The sequence below is a fragment of the Hyla sarda genome, chromosome 12 (genome assembly GCF_029499605.1).
Source record: "Hyla sarda isolate aHylSar1 chromosome 12, aHylSar1.hap1, whole genome shotgun sequence".
In the NCBI taxonomy this organism is placed as follows: Eukaryota; Metazoa; Chordata; class Amphibia; order Anura; family Hylidae; genus Hyla; species Hyla sarda.
Window position 1 is genome coordinate 42,449,347 of NC_079200.1, and position 23,440 is coordinate 42,472,786.

At 43.2% G+C, this 23,440-nt stretch overlaps 1 protein-coding gene and 1 long non-coding RNA gene across 6 annotated transcripts in view; one reads left to right on the forward strand and one right to left on the reverse strand.

Moving 5' to 3' along the window:
- The first annotated feature begins 4,485 nt into the window (after nt 1-4,485).
- On the forward strand, nt 4,486-16,774 carry LOC130296548 (uncharacterized). Its single transcript, XR_008849229.1, has 3 exons — nt 4,486-4,630; nt 4,851-4,917; nt 16,204-16,774. It is a non-coding gene; the product is annotated as an uncharacterized LOC130296548 (long non-coding RNA).
- The window catches only part of KCNH6 (potassium voltage-gated channel subfamily H member 6), a 531,028-nt gene continuing 520,540 nt past the window's right edge, over nt 12,953-23,440 (reverse strand). For 3 of the 5 annotated variants that reach the window (XM_056548170.1, XM_056548168.1, XM_056548173.1), the window contains 7 exons: nt 21,000-21,252; nt 20,617-20,810; nt 17,242-17,341; nt 16,832-17,125; nt 15,696-15,876; nt 15,416-15,614; nt 12,953-15,310 (listed from right to left, as the gene is read on the reverse strand). In XM_056548170.1, coding sequence (XP_056404145.1) covers nt 15,041-15,310; nt 15,416-15,614; nt 15,696-15,876; nt 16,832-17,125; nt 17,242-17,341; nt 20,617-20,810; nt 21,000-21,252 — 1,491 coding nt within the window. In that variant the 3' untranslated portion in view covers nt 12,953-15,040. The remainder of the gene's footprint in view (nt 15,311-15,415; nt 15,615-15,695; nt 15,877-16,831; nt 17,126-17,241; nt 17,342-20,616; nt 20,811-20,999; nt 21,253-23,440) is intronic. The other 2 variants (XM_056548171.1, XM_056548169.1) reach the window with 1 other exon arrangement.

Below are 23,440 nucleotides of genomic sequence, written 5' to 3' on the forward strand. Positions count from 1 at the left end.
TGTTCTGGAGTTCTCCTTTAAGGACCCAGCCAATTTTCACTGTAGGACCTGGCCATTTTTTGAACATCTGACCACTGTCACTTTAAGCATTAATAACTCCGGGATGCTTTTACCTTTCATTCTGATTCCGAAATTGTTTTTTTCATGACATATTCTACTTTATGTTAGTGGTAAATTTTTGTCAAGACTTGCATAATTTCTTGGTGAAAAATTCCAAAATTTGATGAAAAATGTTTGCATTTTTTTAACTTTGAAGCTCTCTGCTTATAAGGAAAATGAATATTCCAAATAAATTATACATTGATTCACATATACAATATGTCTACTTTATGATTGCATCATAAAGTTGATGTGTTTTTACTTTTGGAAGACATCAGAGGGCTTCAAAGTACAGCAGCAATTTTCCAATTTTTCATAAAACTTTCAAAATCAAAATTTTTCAGGGGCCAGTTCTGTTTTGAAGTGGATTTGAAGGGCCTTGTTATTAGAAATACCCCACAAATGACCCCATTATAACAACTGCACCCCTCAAAGTATTCAAAATGACATTCAAAAGGTTTGTTAACCCTTTAGGTGTTTCACAGGAATAGCAGCACGTAACAAGGGGTACAGTGAGCCTTAACACCCCACAGGTGTTTCACGACTTTTTGTTAAAGTTGGATGTGTAAATGATTTTTTTCACAAAAATGCTAGTTTTCCCCCAAATTTTACATTTTTACAAGGGATAATAGGGCAAAAGGCCCCCCAAAATGTGTAACCCTATGTCTTCTGAGTATGGAAATACCCCATGTGTGGACGTCAAGTGCTCTGCTGGCGCACTACAATGCTCAGAAGAGAAGGAGTCACATTTGGCTTTTGAAAAGCAAATTTTGCTGAAATGGTTTTTGGAGGGTAGGTCGCATTTAGGAAGCCCCTATGATGGCAGGACAGCAAAAAAAGAAAAAAAAAACCCACATGGCATACTATTTTGGAAACTACACCCCTCATGGAACGTAACAAGGGGTACAGTGAGCCTTAACACCTCACAGGTGTTTGACGACTTTTTGTTAAAGTCGGATGTGTAAATGAAAAAAGTAGGGGGCCATTTACAAAGCCCCCCGTGGTGCCAGAACAGTGGAACCCATCTACATGTGACCCCATTTAGGAAACTACACCCCTCACAGAATTTAATAAGGGGTGCAGTGAGCATTTACATCCCACTGACGTTTGACAGATCTTTGGAACAGTGGGCTGTGCAAATGAAAAATGTTCCAAAAATCTGTCAAACACCTGTGGGGTGTTAATGCTCACTATACTCCTTGTTACGTTCCGTGAGGGGTGTAGTTTCCAAAATGGGGTCACATGTGGGGGAGGGGGTCCATTGTTCTGGCGCTATGGGGGCTTTGTCAACACGCGGCCTTTAATTCCGGACAAATTTTCTCTTCAACGTCCCAATGTCACTCCTTCTCTTCTGAGCATTGTAGTTCGCCCGCAGAGCACTTTACATCCACATATGAGGTATTTTCTTACTCATAAGAAATGGGGTTACAAATTTTGTGGTGCTTTTTTCCTATTTTCCCTTGTGAAAATGAAAAATTTAGGGTAACACCAGCATTTTAGTGAAAAATTATTCTTTTTTTCATTTTCCTATCCAACTTTAATGAAAATTTGTCAAATACCTGTGGGGTGTTAAGGCTCACTATACCCCTTGTTACGTTCCATGAAGGGTGTAGTTTCCAAAATGGGGTCACATGTGGGTATTTTTTTTTTTGCATTTATGTCAGAACCGCTGTAAAATCAGCCACCCCTGTGCAAATCACCAATTTAGGCCTCAAATGTACATAGTGCGCTCTCACTCCTGAGCCTTGTTGTGCGTCCGCAGAACATTTTACGCCCACATATGGGGTATTTCTGTACTCAGGAGAAATTGCGTTACAAATTTTGGGGGCCTTTTTTTGCTTTTACCGCTTGTGAAAATAAAAAGTATGGTGCAACATCAGCATGTTAGTGTAAAAAAAAAAAAAAAAATTACACTAACAGGCTGGTGTAGCCCCCAACTTTTCCTTTTCATAAGGGGTAAAAGGAAAAAAGCCCCCCAAAATTTTAAGTGCAATTTCTCCCGAGTACGGAAAAGCCCCATATGTCACCCTAAACTTTTTCCTTAAAATACGACAGGGCTCCGAAGTGAGAGAGCGCCATGCGCATTTGAGGACTACATAGGGATTGCATAGGGGTGGACATAGGGGTATTCTACACCAGTGATTCCCAAACAGGGTGCCTCCAGCTGTTGTCAGTGGCTGTCCAGAAATGCTGGGAGTTGTTGTTTTGCAATAGCTGGAGGCTCCGTTTTGGAAACACTGCCGTACGATACGTTTTTCATTTTTATTGGGGGGGGGGGGCAGTGTAAGGTGGTGTATATGTAGTATTTTACCCTTTATTATGTCTTAGTGTAGTGTAGTGTTTTTAGGATACATTCACACTGGCGGGCGTTTACGGTGAGTTTCCCGCTAGGAGTTTGCGCTGCGGCGAAAAATTTGCCACTGCCCAAACTTGAAGCAGAAAACTAACTGTAAACTTGCCCGTTTGAATGTACCCTGGGGGGGGGGGGCAAACCTTCAGCTGTTTCAAAACTACAACTCCCAGCATGTACTGACAGACTGTGCATGCTGGAAGTTGTACTTTTGCAACAGCTGGAGGTACACTGGTTGGGAAACCTTTAGTTACCTAACTCAGTATTTTTCAACCAGTGTGCCTCCAGCTGTTGCAAAACTTCTAGTATGTACTGATCGCCGAAGGGCATGCTGGGAGATGTAGTTAAGCAACAGCTGGAGGTACGCAACTACAACTCCCAGCATGCCAAGACAGCGGTTTGCTGTTTGGGCATGCTGGGATTTGCAGTTTTGCGACATCTGGAGGGCCACAGTTAGAGACCACTGCACAGTAATCTCCAAACTGTGGCCCTCCAGATGTTGCAAAACTACAAATCCCAGCATGCCCAGTCAGCAAACTGCTGTGGGGGCATGCTAGGAGTTGTAGTTTTGCAAGATCTAGAGGGCCACAGTTGGATCACTGCTGTTGCATAACTATATCTCCCAGCATGCCCTTTGGCGATCAGTACATGCTGGGAGTTGTAGTTTTGAAACAACTGGAGGGCCACAGTTTGGAGATTACTGTGCAGTGGTTTGCCCCCCCCCCCCATGTGAATGTACAGGGTACATTCAAAGGGGCATGTTTACAGTTAGTTTTCTGCTTCAAGTGATCTCCAAACTGTAGTCTTCCAGCTGTTGCAAAACTGCAAATCCCAGCATGCCCACACAGCAAATAACTGTCTGGGCATGCTGGGAGTTGTAGTTTTGCAACATCTGGAGGGCTACAGTATAGAGACCACTGTATAGTGGTCTCAGACTGTAGCCCTCCAGATGTTGCTAGGCAACTCACCGGCTTCCGTAGGATCCAGGGAGTCGCATAGCCGGCCTCTTCTTCCGCCAATCGTTGCCCGCTGCCGCCATCGATCATCGTCCGCTGCCGTCGCTAATGGGTGAGTGGACTTTGCCCCCGGTCCTCTGTCTGTTTCCCCGTTCTGCCCCGCCTATTGTGGGTGGGCAGAACGGGGAAACCGAAAGTTAACCCCCCCCGCCCCCGATCTGCTATTGGTCATCGCGTCCTGACGACCAATAGCAAGGATAGGAGGGGTGGCACCCCTGTTACCTCACTCCTATCCCTTCAGGGGGATTGTAGGTGTCATGGACAACCGCGATCCCCCTTATATTCCGGGTCACCATAGACCCGTATGACCCGGAATTGGCGCAAATCGCAGGTGTGAATTCACTTGCGATTTGCGCCGATCGCCGATATGGGGGGGTCTGATGACCCCCCTGGGCATTTGCGCGGGGTGCCTGCTGATCCATATAAGCAGTCACCCCGGTCCGGTCCCCACCCGGCACGCGACGGGGACCGAAATTCCCACGGGCGTACAGGTACTCCCTGGGTCCTTAAGTACCAGGGACCGAAGGCGTACCTGTACGCCCCGGGTCCCTATGTGGTTAAGGGGTTAAAAGCACCTGTTTAATTTTGTATAGGTCACTGTTTACCAACTAGGGTGCCTCCAGCTGTTGCAAAACTACAACTCCCAGCATACCAGAACAGCCCTTGGCATGCTGGGAGTTGTAGTTAGGTAACAGCTGGAGGCACCCCATAGGTGTAGTTACTTTATGGTAAAACTGGCATGTTCTTTTTATTCTGAAGGTCAATATGATTACAAAGATACCTGTGGTTACATGCTTTTGTATTATTTTACTACATGTTTTTCAAACAAAATGAGTATGTTTAAAATTGCCTAATTTTGACCCCCTACAACTTTCTAGGGGAGATTTTATCAAAACCTGTGCAGAGGGAAACTTGCCCAGTTGCCTATAGCAACCAATCAGATCGCTTCTTTCATTTTGCATAAGCCTTGTTAAGAAAGTAAGAAGAAAGCTGATTGGTTGCTATAGGCAACTGGGCAAGTTTCCCTCTGCACAGGTTTTGATAAATCTCCCCTTCTGTCTTTATTTTTCTGTCTACTTGGGGCTGGATGAGGGCTTATTTTTTGGACATCCTTTTTTTGTATTGATGGGACTTTATGATCAATTTTTCTGACATATGACATAAGGTATTTATTAATTTTTTTACCTTTTTTTATTTGTTAAATGGGAAAGGGAGGTAAATAACATTTATATTAGAGGAGGACTTTTATATAACAATAATATTAGAAATAATAGTAATAATAATTAAAAAATACAATTTATCTACCAGTTTTTAGGTCCCCATAGGGGGCTATTATGAGAAATCATTGGATTGCGTTCACTGTACAATATTATTGTATTACATAGCATTAAATAGTGAAATCAGTACCAGAGGCAGAGTGTATTAGAGGAGAGACGATCTGGTGGCAAAGTGGTAAGTAGCAGACCTACAGCTGCAGTTTTAGCTCATCGGACCCCTATGATTGTGCTGCGAGCATCTGATGAAAGCCCCAACCCAACGGCACCTGTCACTGTTATCTATGGATTCCTTGAACAGCATTGATCACACCATCTAAAGGGATAATGACATTCAGGTCTACATTCTCAATTGAAAGGAGCATTCCTTGCTCTCTTCTTTAAGGCAACTTAAAAAGGCACTGTCAGATACAAAAACTATTTATATGTGGTACACCTTTGCTAAACATTAACCTTTTACTTTATAAAAAAAAATTGGATTGCATTTTTATAGAAATCAGGGCTTATAAAACTGGCCACTAGGGGCCCCATACCTGTTGGGACATCATTGAGTCCAGAGGCAGCATCATGATGACACATGGACAGTGGACAAGACTCTGCTGCGCTCACTGTCACTCTGCCTGCTGGAGCGCACAGCCACCGGGAGAGTGTGCACAGTAAGTAAAATCCTGCGTCCCTCCAGATTTTGTCAGCTGTAGGGGCGCAGGAGTTTTTACTACACCAGAGCTCCGCAACATCCGACATCAGCTGTTTTTCCCCAGTGCGCTTCTAGTAGATCACTGATGCTGTAAGCGCTAGGATGCTGCAGAGCTCATGGGATCACCAACAGTGTCGCGCTGCACATGTCAGCCAGCCCATCACCTCTCCACAGCTCACATCTTCGCCAATCCCCTCTCCACTACTCAGCACCTGCGCCGCTCATTTCTCTCCCCGCCGACGTTCACCTCTCTGGCCTTCCACCGCTAATCTCTATGCTTGCACCGCTTACCTCTCTGCCAGCCCCTCACATCTCCCCTAGCATTAGCAAAACTATAACTCCCAGCATGTCCTCACTGTCTAGGCATGCTGAGAGTTGAAGTTTTGCTAATGCAAGGGGAGATGTGAGCAGCAGATGCTAAGGAAGGAGGCGGAGGCATGCACAGTGAGGCCACGCCCCCTCCCTTTGAGAGGATTTTAACCAAGTGAGCTACAGAAAAGGTGTATTAAAAATAAATAAATAAGGTGCTAGAGACAAAAAAAATTACATGTACAGTGGTCCATCAACATACGATATTAATTGGTTCCAGGAGGACCATTGTATGTTGAAACCATTGTATGTTGAGTCCATATCTCTATGTGTGGTGAGGGGTGTGATGAAGGGCAGATGTTGTAACCATTAGGGCAGATGTTATTAACTTTTGGTATTCGTGACACCAGGGCGTGGTTATACTCTGGTTCCTGGGCCAGGCATGAAGCAAGGTTAAGGAACAACGGCAGCTTTACTGAGGCAGACAGATGTTAAAGTCTTTACAGCTCAGTTTAGGCCCAAGGAGATTGAAATTCTGGAGGAGAATTCTCCTTCAGTATTGTTTTTTTTTCTTTCTTTCTTATCTTTTTTCCAAGTTCTCAGTCTTTTTCAAGGTCCTGTTCTTAATAAGTTTCTTTTCCCGTAGCTGACCTCGCTTGCTGAAGAATTTAAACTTTTTGTTATTAGCTAAAAAGTTTTGTACCAACCATTTATTTGTGTCAACTCCCCAAATTTGTAGATATGCCCTTCGCTTTTATATACTGATGCTTGATAACAATAAACATACCTACTTGTCTGTCATCTTTTCCCATGAGGGAGACACTCTCCCAGCGCCAGAGAAGGTTACACAAACCAAGGTGGAACCAGGGCACTTATGCCAGGGGCATATAGTGAGGAGTAGCAGATCCTTTCAGCTGGGGGCTAGCTCCGGGATCGAAAAGGTCAACCCAAAGGTCCGGTAAGATCGACTCTATTGTCTATTTTGCTTGGACCAAGGGCTCTGTCCAAAATCTCGATCCTATAAGTTTTTTTCCTCAGTGTATCAGGGATACACATAAAGCTTAGGAACCCTGTCAGTGTTTCTTAGTGTATCAGGGATACATATCGATCCTGTCATCCTGTCAGTGTTTTATAGTGTATCAGGGATACACATAAGGATTAGGAACCCGGGATATTGGAATAGGTTAATATGGTCAAAGGAGTGAACTATTTTTGTTCAATACCTTGGTTTGTTGTACCCTTTAAACTATTTTTAGAAGTGTTAAGATTATTTGTTTGTCGAAGAACAACTCTTGGGTGGTAAGTGTACGAGAGAGACTCAGTGATATTTCATAAGTTGGTTTGTACATATTTTGTAAGTGGTTAAGACATCCGTAAGACCCCCCACCTCTCCGGCTAGAGGCAATGACGTGACCCGGAGAAAGGTGAAAGCAAGTGACAGACCATCTATAAACAACCCTCCATCCTCTGTGATATTTATCTAAAAGACCTAGAAGTCCTTCTTAACCGTTAACAGGAATTGTCAGAGCCTTGACTGCTCTGTACAGCCAGTCCCGTAGGAGTTATAAGAAAAAATTATGCCTTGTATAATGTGTTCCCTGTACACCCAGTCATACTATGCAGTACCGCCAAACAATTTCCTCTTTTACACAGGACATAACATTGTGTACCATGCAAAGCTGCTGAAAAAAACTATATAAACAACAACTGTTGGCAAAAAATGCATATTTATTAAAGTTTTTTGTTTAATAATAATAATTGCTAAAACTGAATAATAAAAACGTTCACAGTTTTCTCTAATGTCTGGGTATTTGTTGTGTGAAACCCAGAGATGTCACCACGATTTACGCCATCTTGTGCCCTGGCTTTCGGCGGAGGATGGCAGCCACTAACCTTGTAAATTCCTCTGAGCTATAGTCATTGCAGTGTAATAAAGGGTAAGGAAATACATTATAGGGATGAGACAAAAATTGTGAACCTTGACATGTATGGGGAGAAACAGGCTCTTCTCTTGACCCAACATGGTGCCCTTACTCATTATCCGATCATACTTTATACATAAGAGAAGTATCAGTTATTTCCTGTGCTACCAGTGCTGAGGTGGACTGAACAGGGGAAGGATGTCTCACCAACCAGGTATCAAGACAATATTTAGCCATAAATAATCAAAGAACAACACCAGCCAGAGCCAAGAAATTGACAGCCTGTTTCACGGATTCCCTACTTCTTCTGACCGAAAGCCAGAAGAAGCAGGGAATTGGTGAAACAGGCTGTCACTTTCTTGGCTCTGGTTGGTCATTCTTTCCCGACTGGTGGGCATGATTTTAACTAATAATTATGTCTTATAGGGGTAAGTGACAATGCTATCTCTTTTTTTGTATACATTGTTGTATTTCTTGGATTATTTTGAAGCACCTCCCCCAAACGAGTTATCCCGCATTTAAAGGGGTACTCCCGTGGAAAACTTTTTTTTATTTTTTATTTAAATCAACTGGTGCCAGAAAGTTAAACAGATTTGTAAATCACTTCTATTAAAAAAATCTTAATCCTTCCAGTACTTTTTAGGGGCTGTATACTAAAGAGAAATCCCAAAAATAAATGCATTTCCTCTGATGTCATGACCACAATGCTCTCTGCTGACCTCTGCTGTCCATTTTAGGAACTGTCCATAGCAGGAAAAAAAATGCCCATAGCAAACATATGCTGCTCTGGACAGTTCCTAAAATGGACAGCAGAGGTCAGCAGAGAGCACTGTGGTCATGACATCAGAGGAAATGCATTTCTTTTTTGGATTTCTCTTTAGTAAACAGCCACTAAAAAGTACTGGAAGGATTAAGATTTTGTAATAGAAGTGATTTACAATTCTGTTTAACTTTCTGGCACCAGTTGATTAAAAAAAAAAAAAAAAAGTTTTCCACGGGAGTACCCCTTTAAGACTAAATTATTCCATCGTGTTCCATGAGGAAATAGGCTGTATTATTACATTTTGATGCAGTAGTGCCACCCACGTATTCTTTCTGTGCCTAGTGATAAATCATAATGTAGTATGAAGTCCTCCATCCTATATACTGTGTGTGGTGCTGAGAATGAAGATTTGACCTGTGAATGTCCAGATAAATAAAGACTGTGCATGGGGGGGGGGGGGGGGGGGGAAGTCTTTATATTACACTAAGTCTAAGGCAAGGTTCAACATAAGTACAGTGATTCAAAGGCATCCATGGGAACACCAGATGCAACAAGCTGGATCCTTTGCATCAGACATTCAATCTATAGCCACATAATTTGAGATGAGGCGTGGTGCCAGATCATCTCAGATTTTTCAAATAAAAAAACACTGCATGCAATGTTTTTGGTGTGGCACTTGTACGCCAGATGGCAACTATACTGGACCGCTGGACATATGTGAACCCAGCCTTAGTCAGAAATGACTGTATTACAATACATTTCTCTAAACATCTTCTGACATGACTCAAAAATGTAAATAAATCATATTATTTAGTGAGTATAAGCCGACACCCCATGACTACTTTTTTAAAGGGGTAGTCCAGTGGTGAAAAACGTGTTCTCCTATCCTAAGGATAGGGGATAAGTTTGAGATTGCGGGGGGGTCCGACTGCTGGGGCCCCCTGCGATCTATCTGTACAGGGGCCAGGCTCTCCGGCCAGATAGCGGGTTAAGACCACCGCACGAAACGGCGGCCGACACGCTCCCTCAATACATCGCTATGGCAGAGCCGGAGATTGCTGAAGGCAGCGCTCCGGCTCTGCCATAGAGTTGCATTGAGGGGGCGTGTCGGCCGCCGCTTCGTGCAGTGGTCAACATGCCCACTTCCCGCGGGCTGTCAGGGCCCCCGTACAGGAGATCGCGGGGGGCCCCAGCGGTCGGACCCCCGCGATCTGCAACGTATCCCCTATCCTTAGGATAGGGGATAAGTTGCTCACCACTGGACTACTCCTTTAAAGCAGACATGTCAGCAGGATTTTAGGGTATAAAGTAAGGGCATGGCTGTAGAGGGATTTTGACCTTGAATCTGCACATACCTTTAATTGGTTAATTAACCTTCTCCAGCACCAAGATATTAGAGTTTAAAAAGATATGCAAATGAGACTTTGGAGCCTACTTTGGGTTGTTGGGTTCTAGTAACCGACGGTAACGCCCAGTTGGCTCTAAAGCTTAATTTGTATATATTTGCAAACTATGATAGTCAAGGAGGAAGAGTCAATTAACTTACCAGAGGTATGTATAGATTTAGGGTTAAAATCCCTTTACAGCCATGCCTTTAGTTCATACTCTAGAAACCTGCTGACAGGTTCGCATAAAGTGCTGGACTTCATCTTCACTAGGGTTCCATATTTTGGAGCACAGTTGATGTTGCTTCTATTGAAAACAATAAAGGCAACACAGTCAATATTCCCTGATCAATGAGTAAAACCAAAGGAAGCTGTAGGGGCACACACTTCTTCCAATAATCTGAGTCAAGTGAGTTAGGACAACCTTGGGAGACGGTAGAATATTGAACAAAAAAAATTCCAATATACTTACCATTCTAATTTCTGATTTAAGGTTATTTATAGTGTCGTAATACTTCTTGGTGGAGGGTGTCTGGGGTAGGTGGAATAATTTACTTACCACTTCTAAGTCCTGATGCTAACCTGGACTATTACATTGTGTGTGTCAATAATACATCAGGCACATTTTGCCGTCTGGACCAAGTGTGGCAGTGGTGGCAGGACCCAGAAGCATAACGGATAGCATAGATGCCAGCGGAGTCCAGACCCCTCAGACCAGTGTTTCTCAAGTGCGGTCCTCAAGTCCCCCCACCAGGTCATGTTTTCTGGATTTCCTTAGTCTTAAACAGGTGATATAACTGTGGTGATCCCTGATTCACTGACCATAAATATATCACCTGTGAAAGACTAAGGAAATCCAGAAAACATGACCTGTTGGGGGGACTTGAGGACCGCACTTGAGAAACACTGCCTCAGACCACCCCAGGTGTGTGACTCTACCTCACTAGACATAAAGATAGTGGTCTACAGCCATTGGACGACACAGTATTAAGCTGGGTTTCCAATTCCACTGCAGTTTTTGAGACAACACCATGAGTGGATTAAAAAGGATCCACTTCTGGTTTTGGCTCACAAACTACAGTGCATTTTTTACAAAAAACTGCCTTATGGAATTACAGCCTCTCAGTGTTATCTCATTAAACAGCAATAAGGGAGGCAGAGAACGTTTTTTTTTCTATTTCCTAAGCCCATGTTCTAAAGCTCTCACATTAAAGGGGCTCTCCGTTTTTTTTTAAATGAACTGGTGCCAGAAAGTTAAACAGATTTGTAAATGTCTTCTATTAAAAAATCTTTATCCTTCCAATACTTATTAGCAGCTGTATGCTACAGAGGAAATTCTTTGCTTTTAGAATAAATTTTTTTGTCTTGTCCACAGTGCTCCCTGCTGACACCTCTCTCCATGTCAGGAACTGTCCAGAGCAGCATAGGTTTGCAATAGGGATTTTCTCCTGCTCTGGACAGCTCCTGATAAGGGCATTAGGTGTCAGCAGAGAGCACTGTGGACAAGACAAAAAAGAAATTCAAAAAGAAAAGAATTTCCTCTGTAGTATACAGCTGCTAAAAAGTACTGGAAGGATAAAGATTTTTAAATAGAAGTCATTTACAAATCTGTTTAACTTTCTGACACCAGTTGATTTAAAAAAAATGCTTTCCACCGGAGTACCCCTTTGGTTTCTGGAGCAGTTTTTTTTTTTTGTCAATGGCTTTTATCTAGATAGCTCCAGCTGATTAGCTGTCTTTAAGGGTTGCAGTGCTCACATAAACATAAAACAGAGGCACCCACAGACAGCTCCATATATAGAGTGGCCATGCTGGGTTGCTGCAGCTCAGAAAACAATGGACTGTCAAGCTCCCACCAACCATATATTAAAGCGCAACTGTCATGACATTTTGGTGCAATAACCTGCACATGGTCTTTGTACTGTGTGCAGGTGGTGGGTATAACAATGTTTTTACCTGAAATTTGGCAGCTTTCATGACTGCAAAAAAGGCTTTTATTCAAAGCCACTGACGGACGGATAGGCGTGGCGCGAGGTACGCGATGCCCTGCTGCTGCCACGCCCACACCCACGCCTACCCCGAATGTCCGCGCTGGGACCTCTGTGTGATTGACACACAGGTCCCAGCGTATGCTCCCTTCAGCTAATCTAACCTGCGCGCTGCTGTGTTTCATACAGCGAGCGCTCGCTCCCGCCGCCGTCTTCCTCCTCAGTGCGCCTGCGCAGAGCAGCGCGCAATCAGGTTAGTTCTCGATACTAGGTGCAGAGAGGAAGCGCGCTCTCTGCACCTAGCATAGGGGATACGATGTCTAGGGGCAGAGAACCCCCTTTAATGATGCCCAGGCTTTCTGCTTTAAAAAAATAAACCTGTGCACACTTCCCCACTGCCTGCAGTAACTGTGCTCATGGTCTTCGATGCTCTCCTCTTCCAGGTATTGGGGGATTATTATGTCAATTGTTGTGCAGCCAATCAATGGCTAAGGTGCGACACTTTTACGGCTAGTGATTGGCTGAGGGGCAATGTGACTTATTGAGCCCCAGAATTAGGAAGAGAAGCATGGCTGAGCACCAGGCTGGCACCAGGGCTGGGTCCATACATCACATTGCCGATTAACCAGTCACTGGATGAGGCAGGACACTGCCTGATGACTGGCTGAGGGGGCAATTCATGTAATGACCCCCAGCTGTCTGCTTTTTTGAAGACGACAGCCTGGGCATCTTTTTAAATGGACACTTTCTGCCGGATAACCCCTTTAAAGGGGTATTCTGGGCAAAAACATTTTATCCCCTATCCGGAGGATAGGGGATAAGATGTCTGAACACGGGGAACCCGCCACTGGGACCCCTTGTAATCTCCCTGCCACGTTCAATGCGGGCGCTACGTCTCCATTTTCGGAAACCTCCGGGGATCCGGGACTGGGGACGTGAAGTCACGCTACGCCCCCTCCATTCCCATTCATGTCTATGGGAGGGGGCATGATGGCCCTCATGCCCCTCCCATAGACATGAATGGAGGGGGCGTGGTGTGACGTCACGTCCCCAGTCCCGAATCCCCGGAGGTTTCCGAAACTGGAGACGCAGCCCCCCGCGATCAGACCTATTATCCCCTATCCTTTGGATAGGGGATAAAATGTTTTTGCCCAGAATACCCCTTTAATCGCCTATCCTGAGAGGCCATGAATAAACAATTGTGTGTTACAATTTACTATTCTGAAAGCTAATCCTTGATTTCTCTTTCTAAAGAGTTGTAATGATCTGTCTTTGCTGACCACTAGGGGGACCATGTCTCCTCTAAGGCCTAAGGTGTCACACAACCAATAAGTGTACTGCACATAGTGCACATTTTACTCTGAATTGCACAGCAAGGTTTTTGCATGTTCTATTTTTAAATGTAAAACTTTTTTTGTGATTCACCTATAAAAACTGCAGTCCTATGACTTCACAAAACAGTGAAAATTCAGCTCAAAACGTGTGTGGTTTTGAAACACAAAATATAATGCTCTGTCCCCTATAACTATACATTAAAAGGATACTCTGGTTAGAAGCAGTTATCACCTACTAGTTATAACTGCTACACTAATGGGGGTACAACTGTTTCAACCCCCACTCATCGCACGTCCTCCGTTCTCCCCAGCCTCAAGGCTGCAAGCATGTGTCCTGCTGCTCCATCCAAAATGTATGGAACTGACAAAGATAGCCCAGAAAATCTCCCAGCTATTTACAGAGTACGCGCTTGACAACCGCTCCTTCTAACTGTGGTTTTGCAGCTGGGAAGAAAAGGGGACAGATGTTGCCCATTTTGCCAATCGGTGGGGGGTCCTAGCAGTCAGACCTTTCTAGTGGATGGATGGTAATTGCTTCTAACTGAAATACCCCTTTAAGAAAATAATCAGCACATGCTTTTGGACCTAAAAGGGGCTTGGTCCTGAAATGTTCATATTAGGCTGTGGGAAAAAATGTCAATCACGTAATTTATAAACGTCATGGCTTTTGAGTCACAAAATACTATTACTAGTAGATGCATGTTCACTATACAGATCACTCATTTTCTAAAGGAATATGTAGAAATGTGGTAACTGCAGACAATATCACTCAATCCCAAGGAACACCCCCTGTACTTATGAGTCTCTGCACCTTCATGACCTTGTACATATTGGTGGAAATCATGAGTACGATGAGGAACCCAAGGGTCAGAGCTGGAAGACTTGCCCACCTGTGAAATGCATTAGATTTTTAACATACTGAGAAGCAGAATGTCTTACATGATATTATGTATTTCTTTCTATGCTGCAACTCTACTACTACTAAAAGGATGGGAACTGAACAGCCTTGTAACAGTATCATGTCCAAATTTGATGGCTTTTAAAATATATATATATATATATATATATATGTGCAAAATTAAGTCATTGGAAGTTGGGCAGAAGCAGAAGTTGACCTTGACAAGATTACAAAATGGGATGGGGAAAACAAGTGCATGGGAGATTACTGAACTGTCCAGCCAAGGTTTTCTGTGTACGTACAGTACATTTTTTGGTGTACATACCGACACTCAGGTTTATAGTAAAATACAGTATGTCTTACTTGAATGAAAGATGTGCAGTAATATATTCCAGAACAGGGATCAAGATATCATGATGCTAAGTCAGAACTGTTGCTCTATATGACGATATTAAATACATAAGTCTTTGAAGCTATCATTAAGGAATACATTGCTTCATTGCATTTCTAGTGTAACTCTCTTGCTGAGACCCTGATAGTTGTAATCTTCCTAAAATTCATCTGCCACCCAGATCATGCTCAATATATGATAGCATGCACTGCGTATGTTCCCGAATGGAAGAGCAAATAATTTCTTCAGCATTTGTGTCTTATCTATCATGGCACCGCTCATATTCTCAGACATCAAGCAGGTTTTCTTAAGAGTCTCTGCTGTTGTCACTTTCCATATCTTAATCTTTCCCTGTAGGAGAAAATCTCACTAACACATATTATTAAGAATTATGAGATGCGAAGAAATGGACACTCATGTAGGAAAAGCAGTGCCACCACCTTGAATGGTCAGACTTCTTGGAAGTGCATTCCCATCTAACCTTTTCTTCCAGTTAGAAACGGCCAATGATAAATCTATTCTATGCATAAAAAGGAGCTCAGGCTAAAACATTGTTCGCCCCTCCCCAACCTTGCAATGAAAACGGGTAATCTTCCGTATCTTCCTCCATGGCCCTAACTCCCTGGGAGAACTGGGTCTGAAAGGTGTCTTTGAAACTCCAGGTCCGGTGGAGAAGGACACTCCAGGTGGTCAGGGAGAGATGGAAAGCGGAAGCTCCCTAAGATTGCCTGGGAGGTGGTTTCTGGAGGTGGGATAGGGTGGAACTGTGGATATTCAGGTCCTGGTATTACACCAACAGGTTCTTGGGGACTAGTGCTGAGATGCAGAACATTAGGCTTAAGGTTTAGAGGTTCTAAATCATTGTAGTCAGTCAATTCTGGACTCTGTGAAAGAAAACAAGGAAAAGAACAATCTTAATCATTGAAATACATCTATGTACAATGTAGAGTTATGAAGACCATGCTGCATGAGCACAAACATACACTAACCTGAAGAGGAGAGACAGGAGAGTCTGTGGGGAGAGAAGGATTACTCAGTATAGGCTCCAGGCTCTTGGATTCTGTGTGATAGAGTCCTAGAGTATGGGAGCTGGGAGAGATGGGGCTATATGCAGGAGGGATCTGAGAGAGTTGTCTCTGCAGTAACTGCAGGATTATACTGATATCTGAAGACATCCTGGACTCTAACCTGGAAGAAAACAAGGGCAACCATTTCAATTCTGCATCATAGACTTGAAGATAACCCTGGTTTAGGTGAGCCATAACCTACCTGTCTAGTTGAGATTGGAGGAGCTCCAGTCTTGACTCCACCTCGCCTGGCCGGTCATCAGGACTGAGTGGTGGATCCAGGGAATTGTGCACCATGGAAATGTGTTGTTGGGCTTCCGGGCATGCAGCTGGACTTCTGTCACCCCAGAAGCTGAACAAGTTGGGAACCTCAATAGGAGAAGCTGATAAGGAAATGTAAATGCATTCAGTTACAGAGAAAAAAAAAGGATAAAAAGCAAGTAGTTTCTAAGATGAGATTATACACCTTATATATTGTTTTTGGCATAAACTGTGTCTAAGTTGTAAATAATGACTTTATGAGATTAGAAAAGAGCTCAGAAAAGTGAGTGCGGTCTCCAGTTAGTTATCAAAGTTTTAGACAAATCTAATAAGAAAATGGTGCAAATCTATGCCTGATCATAGCACTTGTTGATTTTGTTTTCTGAGAGGTATGTGCCTTTAAATAAATAGGATGCACATAACACCACCTTATCTTTTTTCTTTGACAGGCATAAGAATTGCCAAGAGACCAATGTGTTTTTGGATGCTGTAATTTAACTGTGCAGAAGCATAAATGTACATCCTGAGGCCTAATGCAAAATCTGTAACAGGGCTCCTATATTCTTTCTATGGGAACGACTGTCCTTTATATGTAAGAGAGGAACTGTTTTGCCCCCTCAGAAATAAATCCAAAATAAATCTGCAGCCTCAAACGTCCTAAAGTTATGCACATCTACCTGTGTCTAGCAGTGCTTTATAAGACCACAGCAAGTATTTTTTGGAATTCCACCATCTAAAGCTTTGTTTTTTTTTAAGTGTTAAAACTAAAAACAATCTTTTTTACATGTCATAAAGGTGTGTCAGTAGTCTGGATCGGTGGGACACTGAATGCTGAGCCTATACCACTTTCTCCATACCCAGCACGCTATCCGAGGAAAGCAAAGCAAAAAAAAAAGAGGCACAGCACTTAGCTGTTTCTGCCCCTTCTTTCTAGGAATTGATGGGGTTCTCTGCACTCCCTCACTGATCCAAACTTCTGACAGAAGTTTATTTAAAGTTTAGTAGACAAGTGTTTCAGTCATTAGTGTCAGATACTGGTATTTGATTGTATAGCCTGACTTTTAACATATAAGTCACCTGAATAAGTCTCCACTGTCTCCAAAACCTTCCTGCCTCCTTCACAGCTGCTTATGTTGGCTGTCACCAAGTTCACCACAGCTGGGATAAATTCTTGCTTGTCCGCCTGTGGTAGCCTGTCCATACGTGCTGAGTTTAGCGGTTTGGTTTCATCATCACTGGTCTGGGAGCATGGAGTGGTGCTGCTCGCCATTTCATCCCAATGATCTCTACTTAGTGGCCGCTGGATATTGGTCAGCTCAGAATATGTGTGATATTGTTCAACATCTGAATTCACGTCATCGATGCCATCTACTTAATATAGAAGTTACTGAAATTTAGCACTTTGATTCCGAGTATAAATTGTATACTAGTCATTCGATATAAGAAATATATACTTGATGTCACAGTGTTCTGCAATTTCATCTTACCTTGTTTCTTCCGGCGGCGTCCTGGTTGTTTACATCTACGTGGCTTACGGTAACTGCAGTTAAATTCTTCACTCCCAGGGGATCTAGGAATACTATCTGCCTGATGTGGGTAAAGGGAGAGAAACAGCAGGTTATGGACAACATAATGACAACACATGCAATCATATAAAGGTATGAAAAAACGTAGCACTCATCATGGGGTTTTCTTAAAAATGCTTTGTTTATTGGTGCATAAACACTTTGCAGTACAGCTAATAGCAGTAGCCCGGAATGCCTGGAGAGATGGTGGGTGTGCAGGGGCAATCAAAGAGGCAACAAGCTGTTTCACATTACTCTGACGCTTCTTCACCTGGAAGAAGCGGTCAGCGTGAAAAGACATTGCTCTCTCTCCATCCTTGTGGAATGCATATGTATGTCCATCCCCACACTTTCCTGAATAAAGAAACATGAAACAAATGGTGAGTGTCACTTTTTTGTCCTACTGTGACATGAAACAGCCTGTTGCCTACATGACTGCCTCTGCACACCATCTCTTCTGACATTCCAGCGACTCCTATTTGCTGTACTGCAAAGTGTTTATGCACCAATAAACAAAGCATTTTTAAGAAAACCCCATGATGAGTGCTACTTTTTTTTTTATCATACCTATATATGATTGCATCTATCGGATAACTAAACTATATAAATATATAGAAGGAGATTTATCATTCTTTTCAAACGTATGGCTTTTATATGACAATTTTTTTTAACTGACTTTTGCTTAAATGCGACCTATTTATCAAACAGTCGCACAACCTTGATAAATAAATCACACGTAAGCAAAACCTGGGGAACCCGCTTACAAAAGTATTTTTTAAAGCAGAAAAGTTTTCCCTTATGTTAAAGAGTACCTATCATCAACTAACCTTTCCCTAATGCCCCTCCTCATCTGTCCCTGACTAACTATCTCTCTCCCTGTATTTATTTATATGTAAAACCCCATATAAATAAATTTTTAATAGCATCTTCAGTAGCTCAGTGTTGAGCTGTGTACAAGGGCAGGAAGTGGGTGTGGCCCGGCAGGCACAACGTCATCTGAGTCCTGGCCGGCTTCCGCCCTTTTTCCTGTATGCTGGGCTCCCTCTCGGGAGCACGCATACAGGTGGAGTACAGGGCAGGGACAGCAGCCTCTGAGTCTCCTCCTCTCTGTTTGGCTATACACGTGCCATACAGAGAGGAGGAATGTTGGATTACAGTGCTGCCGTGCCCTGCAGTGATAGGAGCACATCGCTCGTTCCCGCCTGTCTGATTGACAGGCGGGGAGCTGCGCTTAGTATGAGATTTCGGACTCATGAGTCCAAAATCACTCAAACAGCCACTCCTAGGGAGACCCCTAGTGGCCAATATTTCAAACCTAAAAAACATAGTAAAGGAAAACATTTTTTTTTAAATGCAATCAAATTACAAAATTTATATATATATACATATATATATTGTAAGGATTCCTCCTTGGGCATAGCTCCGCGATCGTCCTGGACACTGCCATGGGACACGTTTCCACTCAATAAACCCGCAGACAAAGGTTATTCATGCAAGTCTGGCACCTTGCCATCTTTATTTAGACAGGTAGCAACAAATGGACTTCAAAGGTGTGGTGGGTCTTTTGCGGCACACCTTTGAAGTCCATTTGTCGCTATCTACTTGGTTGGGAGGCTGCAGACCGGGCTCTAACAATCCTTACACGCTGTCCATTGTTGTGTGTGAGCTCACACAAGCACCTGGGGTAAGAGGCTTTAAAAATAATCCTTCTACCAATACCTACCCAGTCGGTTTTATGCTATGGAGTGCTCTCTTTTATAGTTTTATTTAGACAGGTTGCAGGGGAAAAGCAAACATAACGCAGGAACAAAATAAAATCCTAGACCATCTGGCCACTGTCTACACATATCAGCATGACCTGACTACTAACTGGTGAGCTATCCACAGCCAGTTAAACATGTGACTCCTGCAACCTGGTAATCACAGTTCACACCACTTCTTGGACCACTCACAGCTCCAGCTGTGTGCTTCCTCAACAGGGTCCGAGTGTCTCCCCCTACAGCGACATTGTGTTTCCCAGGGAGAGCCCCAACTATTCTGTTTCCTTTCCTTTTAAGCACACTTCCCCTTTCTGATACCTCATTAGTTAGGCCACAGGTGGAGGATTCTCCAGAGTTAGCAAGGGAAATACACCCTTTCCTTGCCACACTGTCACAATATATATATAAAAATATATATTAAACTATAAAATATAAAAAATGTTTTTGATGAGAGGTTCTCTTTAATAGCCGAAGTTCTTTATCTACCCTTTATTACCAGTAGTGTTGCTAGAGAGTGACGGGAGGGGGGGCGTACCACATCGGGTGACACCCTGACTGGCTTGTTTGGCACAAAATAGCTGCACTCCAACTATCTCGCAACAACCCATCCACCCTCCTCAGAAATAAAAAAATTTTTAAAACATACTATGCCGCACCATGAATATCCGTACTCTGGAGGCTTTTTTTGTTTAATTTTGAGTCCTCATTTTGTGACGTTGGTGCGCGGAGTCTTGCGTCGCTGCGATGAGGCCGGAGTTTACGCCAGGAAGGAAGACAGTGCAGCACCAACAGGCACATAAACAATAGTGAAGCCCCAAAATGTGGATGAGTCTGTATTACTATGGATATTTCTGTTTTTAAGGAAAAATTTTAGTCCCACATATGGGTTATTTATGTAGTCTGTAAAAATTCTTACACAATAATTTTGTGCCTTATTCTATTTTAACACAAAATTAATTTTAAAACTTAGTCGGTACGCCAGCATGTACGTGTCCTAAAATTAACAAGGTGTGCAGTGTGTATTTTCAACCTTAAAATTAATAGTTATTAGTTATATAATGCATTTTTACATTAACATTAATGTAGTAGCTTTGTTTCATGATGCAAAACAAGAGCAGTTGTTAAAGTGGGTGTTAATTTCCTTTTCTGCAGACGTATGCACTTTCTGTAAGCCAGGTTGGACCTGGAATACATATGCGACTTTTAAATGGAGAACTGACTTTTTTTCTTAATAAATAGCGACTATCGTATTTGATAAATACATGACCACTGCAAAGTAAAAAAATTACTAAGTGAGCAGATTTCAGAAATGTGCTTTGGAATAAGCAAAAATCTAAAAGTTGCAGCATGTATAGAAAAGTTGCACGGGCACAAAAAAAATCTACTACAGAGCTTGATAAATCTCCTTCATAGTAATAAAAAAATTTCCACAGTCAATATCTTGTTTTAACAATATGCCTAGCCTTTTCCACACAATGGCATCTAATGCTATATTCTCTCATTCTCCAATAGACTACCCATTATGTAACCTCCTCACGTCTCTTAAGTTAAACGTTATCTCCAGGTTGCTCCAGAAGCAGTCGGAGAATGTTGGATACATGTCCAGCACTTCTAGAAGATCTTCTCTTTGGATCTTGTGAAGGTCACAATAAGTCAAAGCTCTCACATCTGCACTTGACTTTCCAGGACGGGCATACAGACTGATGGGCTCTCCAAAGATGTCATTTTTTCCTATAAAAACATGATAGAAATGACTGTGAATTGTCATTTAAAAAATACACATCTTTTAGGCTGACTGTAGTCATTGTGGGCAAGATGAATGTGCGTATGTGCAAACAAGACAGCAAAAATAAACTGCATACAAGACTTTAAATGTGACTTGGTAAAAGTGTATAGTATAAGATATGTGTTCATTATTACCCAAAATAGCCACTACAATGTCATCCCTTAGAATCTCGATCGACCCACGAGAGATGAAGTAGAGGGTGGTAAGCACATCCCCATAGTGAACCAAGGTGTCGCCTGGAGGGGCATGTGTAGTCTTGAACTTCATGGCCAGTGCCCTCAGGCATCCTTTGGTTGCTCCCTTGAAAGCTTTGCAATTCTGAAGCAGCGTGCGATTGAGATGCAGACATATGTCTGCCTGTAGGCACTCCGGGAATCCTTTCAGCACCTATATATGGCAGAGGCAGAATGAAGACATAAGACATTTAAGTGGGAGTATCAGAGGAAAAAAACTGCAGATATCAATAAAGAAAGTGGACACTGAGTTATAAAAAGAGGGGACAATATCTGGAAACAATGGATATTGGTTTTGATCGGTTTTGTGTGAATCAATAAATAAAATCCAATGGGCATTGAGGTGTGGACATTGTATGTGTGTGTTTAAATATATATATATATATATATATACACACAGTATATATATATGTACACACCCATACAAAAGGATAGGGGCAATTACAGCAGAATAGAGGCATAAAGGGGATGAGGAATAGATGTGTATGTATATGTCTACATATTAAAAGTGACAATAGGGCATGTATTGCATATCTTAAAGGAGCATTACACAGACAACACAGTGATTTTAGTGGTTACTGTGTAATGCTCCGTTTTCCCTGTGGTGGCGCTGCAGGAAAACAAAACTTTTGCTGCCATCTTTTCCAACAGATCACAGCTAAAGTCGACAGCCCCTAAATGGGCACTGCCAGATACAAAAACTTTTTATATGTTGTACATCTTGGCAAAACATTGACCTTTCTAATATACTTCATAAGAAAAAATTATTTCCTCTTTATAGAAATCATGGCTTATAAAATCATGGCCTTGTCTAAGCTGAAGCAGAGGCATAGACAAGGTCCAGTAAGTGAGGATGGGCTAGCACTTCTCTGTGCTCATGTCTGTCTGATAGTACTCCTCTGTGCTCTCTCCTGTCTGATAGTACTCCTTTGTGCTCTCTCCTGTCTAATAGGACTCCTCTGTGCTCTCTCCTGTCTGATAGGACTCCTCTGTCCTCTCTCCTGTCTGATAGGACTCCTCTGTGCTCTCTCCTGCCTAATAGGACTCCTCTGTGCTCTCTCCTGTCTGATAGGACTCCTATGTGCTCTCTCCTGTCTGATAGTACTCCTTTGTGCTCTCTCCTATCAGACAGGAGAGAGCACAGAGGAGTGCTATCAGACAGGAGAGAGCACAGAGGAGTCCTATCAGACAGGAGAGAGCACAGAGGAGACCTATCAGACAGGAGAGAGCACAGAGGAGTCCTATCAGACAGGAGAGAGCACAGAGGAGTCCTATCAGACAGGAGAGAGCACAGAGGAGTACTATCAGACAGGAGAGAGCACAGAGGAGTCCTATCAGACATGAGAGAGCACAGATGAGTCCTATCATAGCGGAGATACCACAGAGGAGTCCTATCAGACAGGAGAGAGCACAGAGGGTCCTATCAGACTGGAGATAGCACAAAGGGGTACTATCAGTCTGGAGAGAGCACAGAGGAGTCCTTTCAGACAGGAGAGAGCACAGAGGGTCCTATCAGACAGGAGAGAGCACAAAGGGGTACTATCAGACTGGAGAGAGCACAGAGGAGTCCTATCAGGCAGGAGAGAGCACAGAGGAGTCCTATTAGGCAGAAGAGAGCACAGAGGAGTCCTATCAGACAGGAGAGAGGACAGAGGAGTGCTATCAGACAGGAGACAGCACAGAGGAGTCCTATCAGACAGGAGAGAGTACAGAGGAGTCCTATTAGACAGGAGAGAGCACAGAGGAGTCCTATCAGACAGGAGAGAACACAGAGGAGTGCTATCAGACAGGAGAGAGCACAGAGGAGTCCTATCAGACAGGAGAGAGCACAGAAGAGTACTATCAGACAGGAGAAAGCACAGAGGAGTCCTATCAGACAGGAGAGAGCACAGAGGAGTCCTATCAGACAGGAGAGAGCACAGAGGAGTCCTATCAGAGCGGAGAGACAAGAGAGGAGTCCTAGCAGACAGGAGAGAGCACAGCGGAGTCCTATCAGACAGGAGAGAGCACAGAGGAGTCCTATAAGACAGGAGAGAGCACAGAGGAGTCCTATTAGGCAGGAGAGAGCACAGAGGAGTCCTATCATACAGGAGAGAGCACAGAGGAGTGCTATCAAACAGGAGAGAGCACAGAGGAGTACTATCAGACAGGAGAGAGCACAGAGGAGTGCTATCAGACAGGAGAGAGCACAGAGTGCTATCAGAGTGCTATCAGATAGGAGAGAGAGCACAGAGAGCTATCAGATAGGAGAGAGAGCACAGAGGAGTACTATCAGACAGGAGAGATCATGGAAGAGTCCTATTAGACAGGAGAGATCACAGAGGAGTGCTCTCAGACAGGAG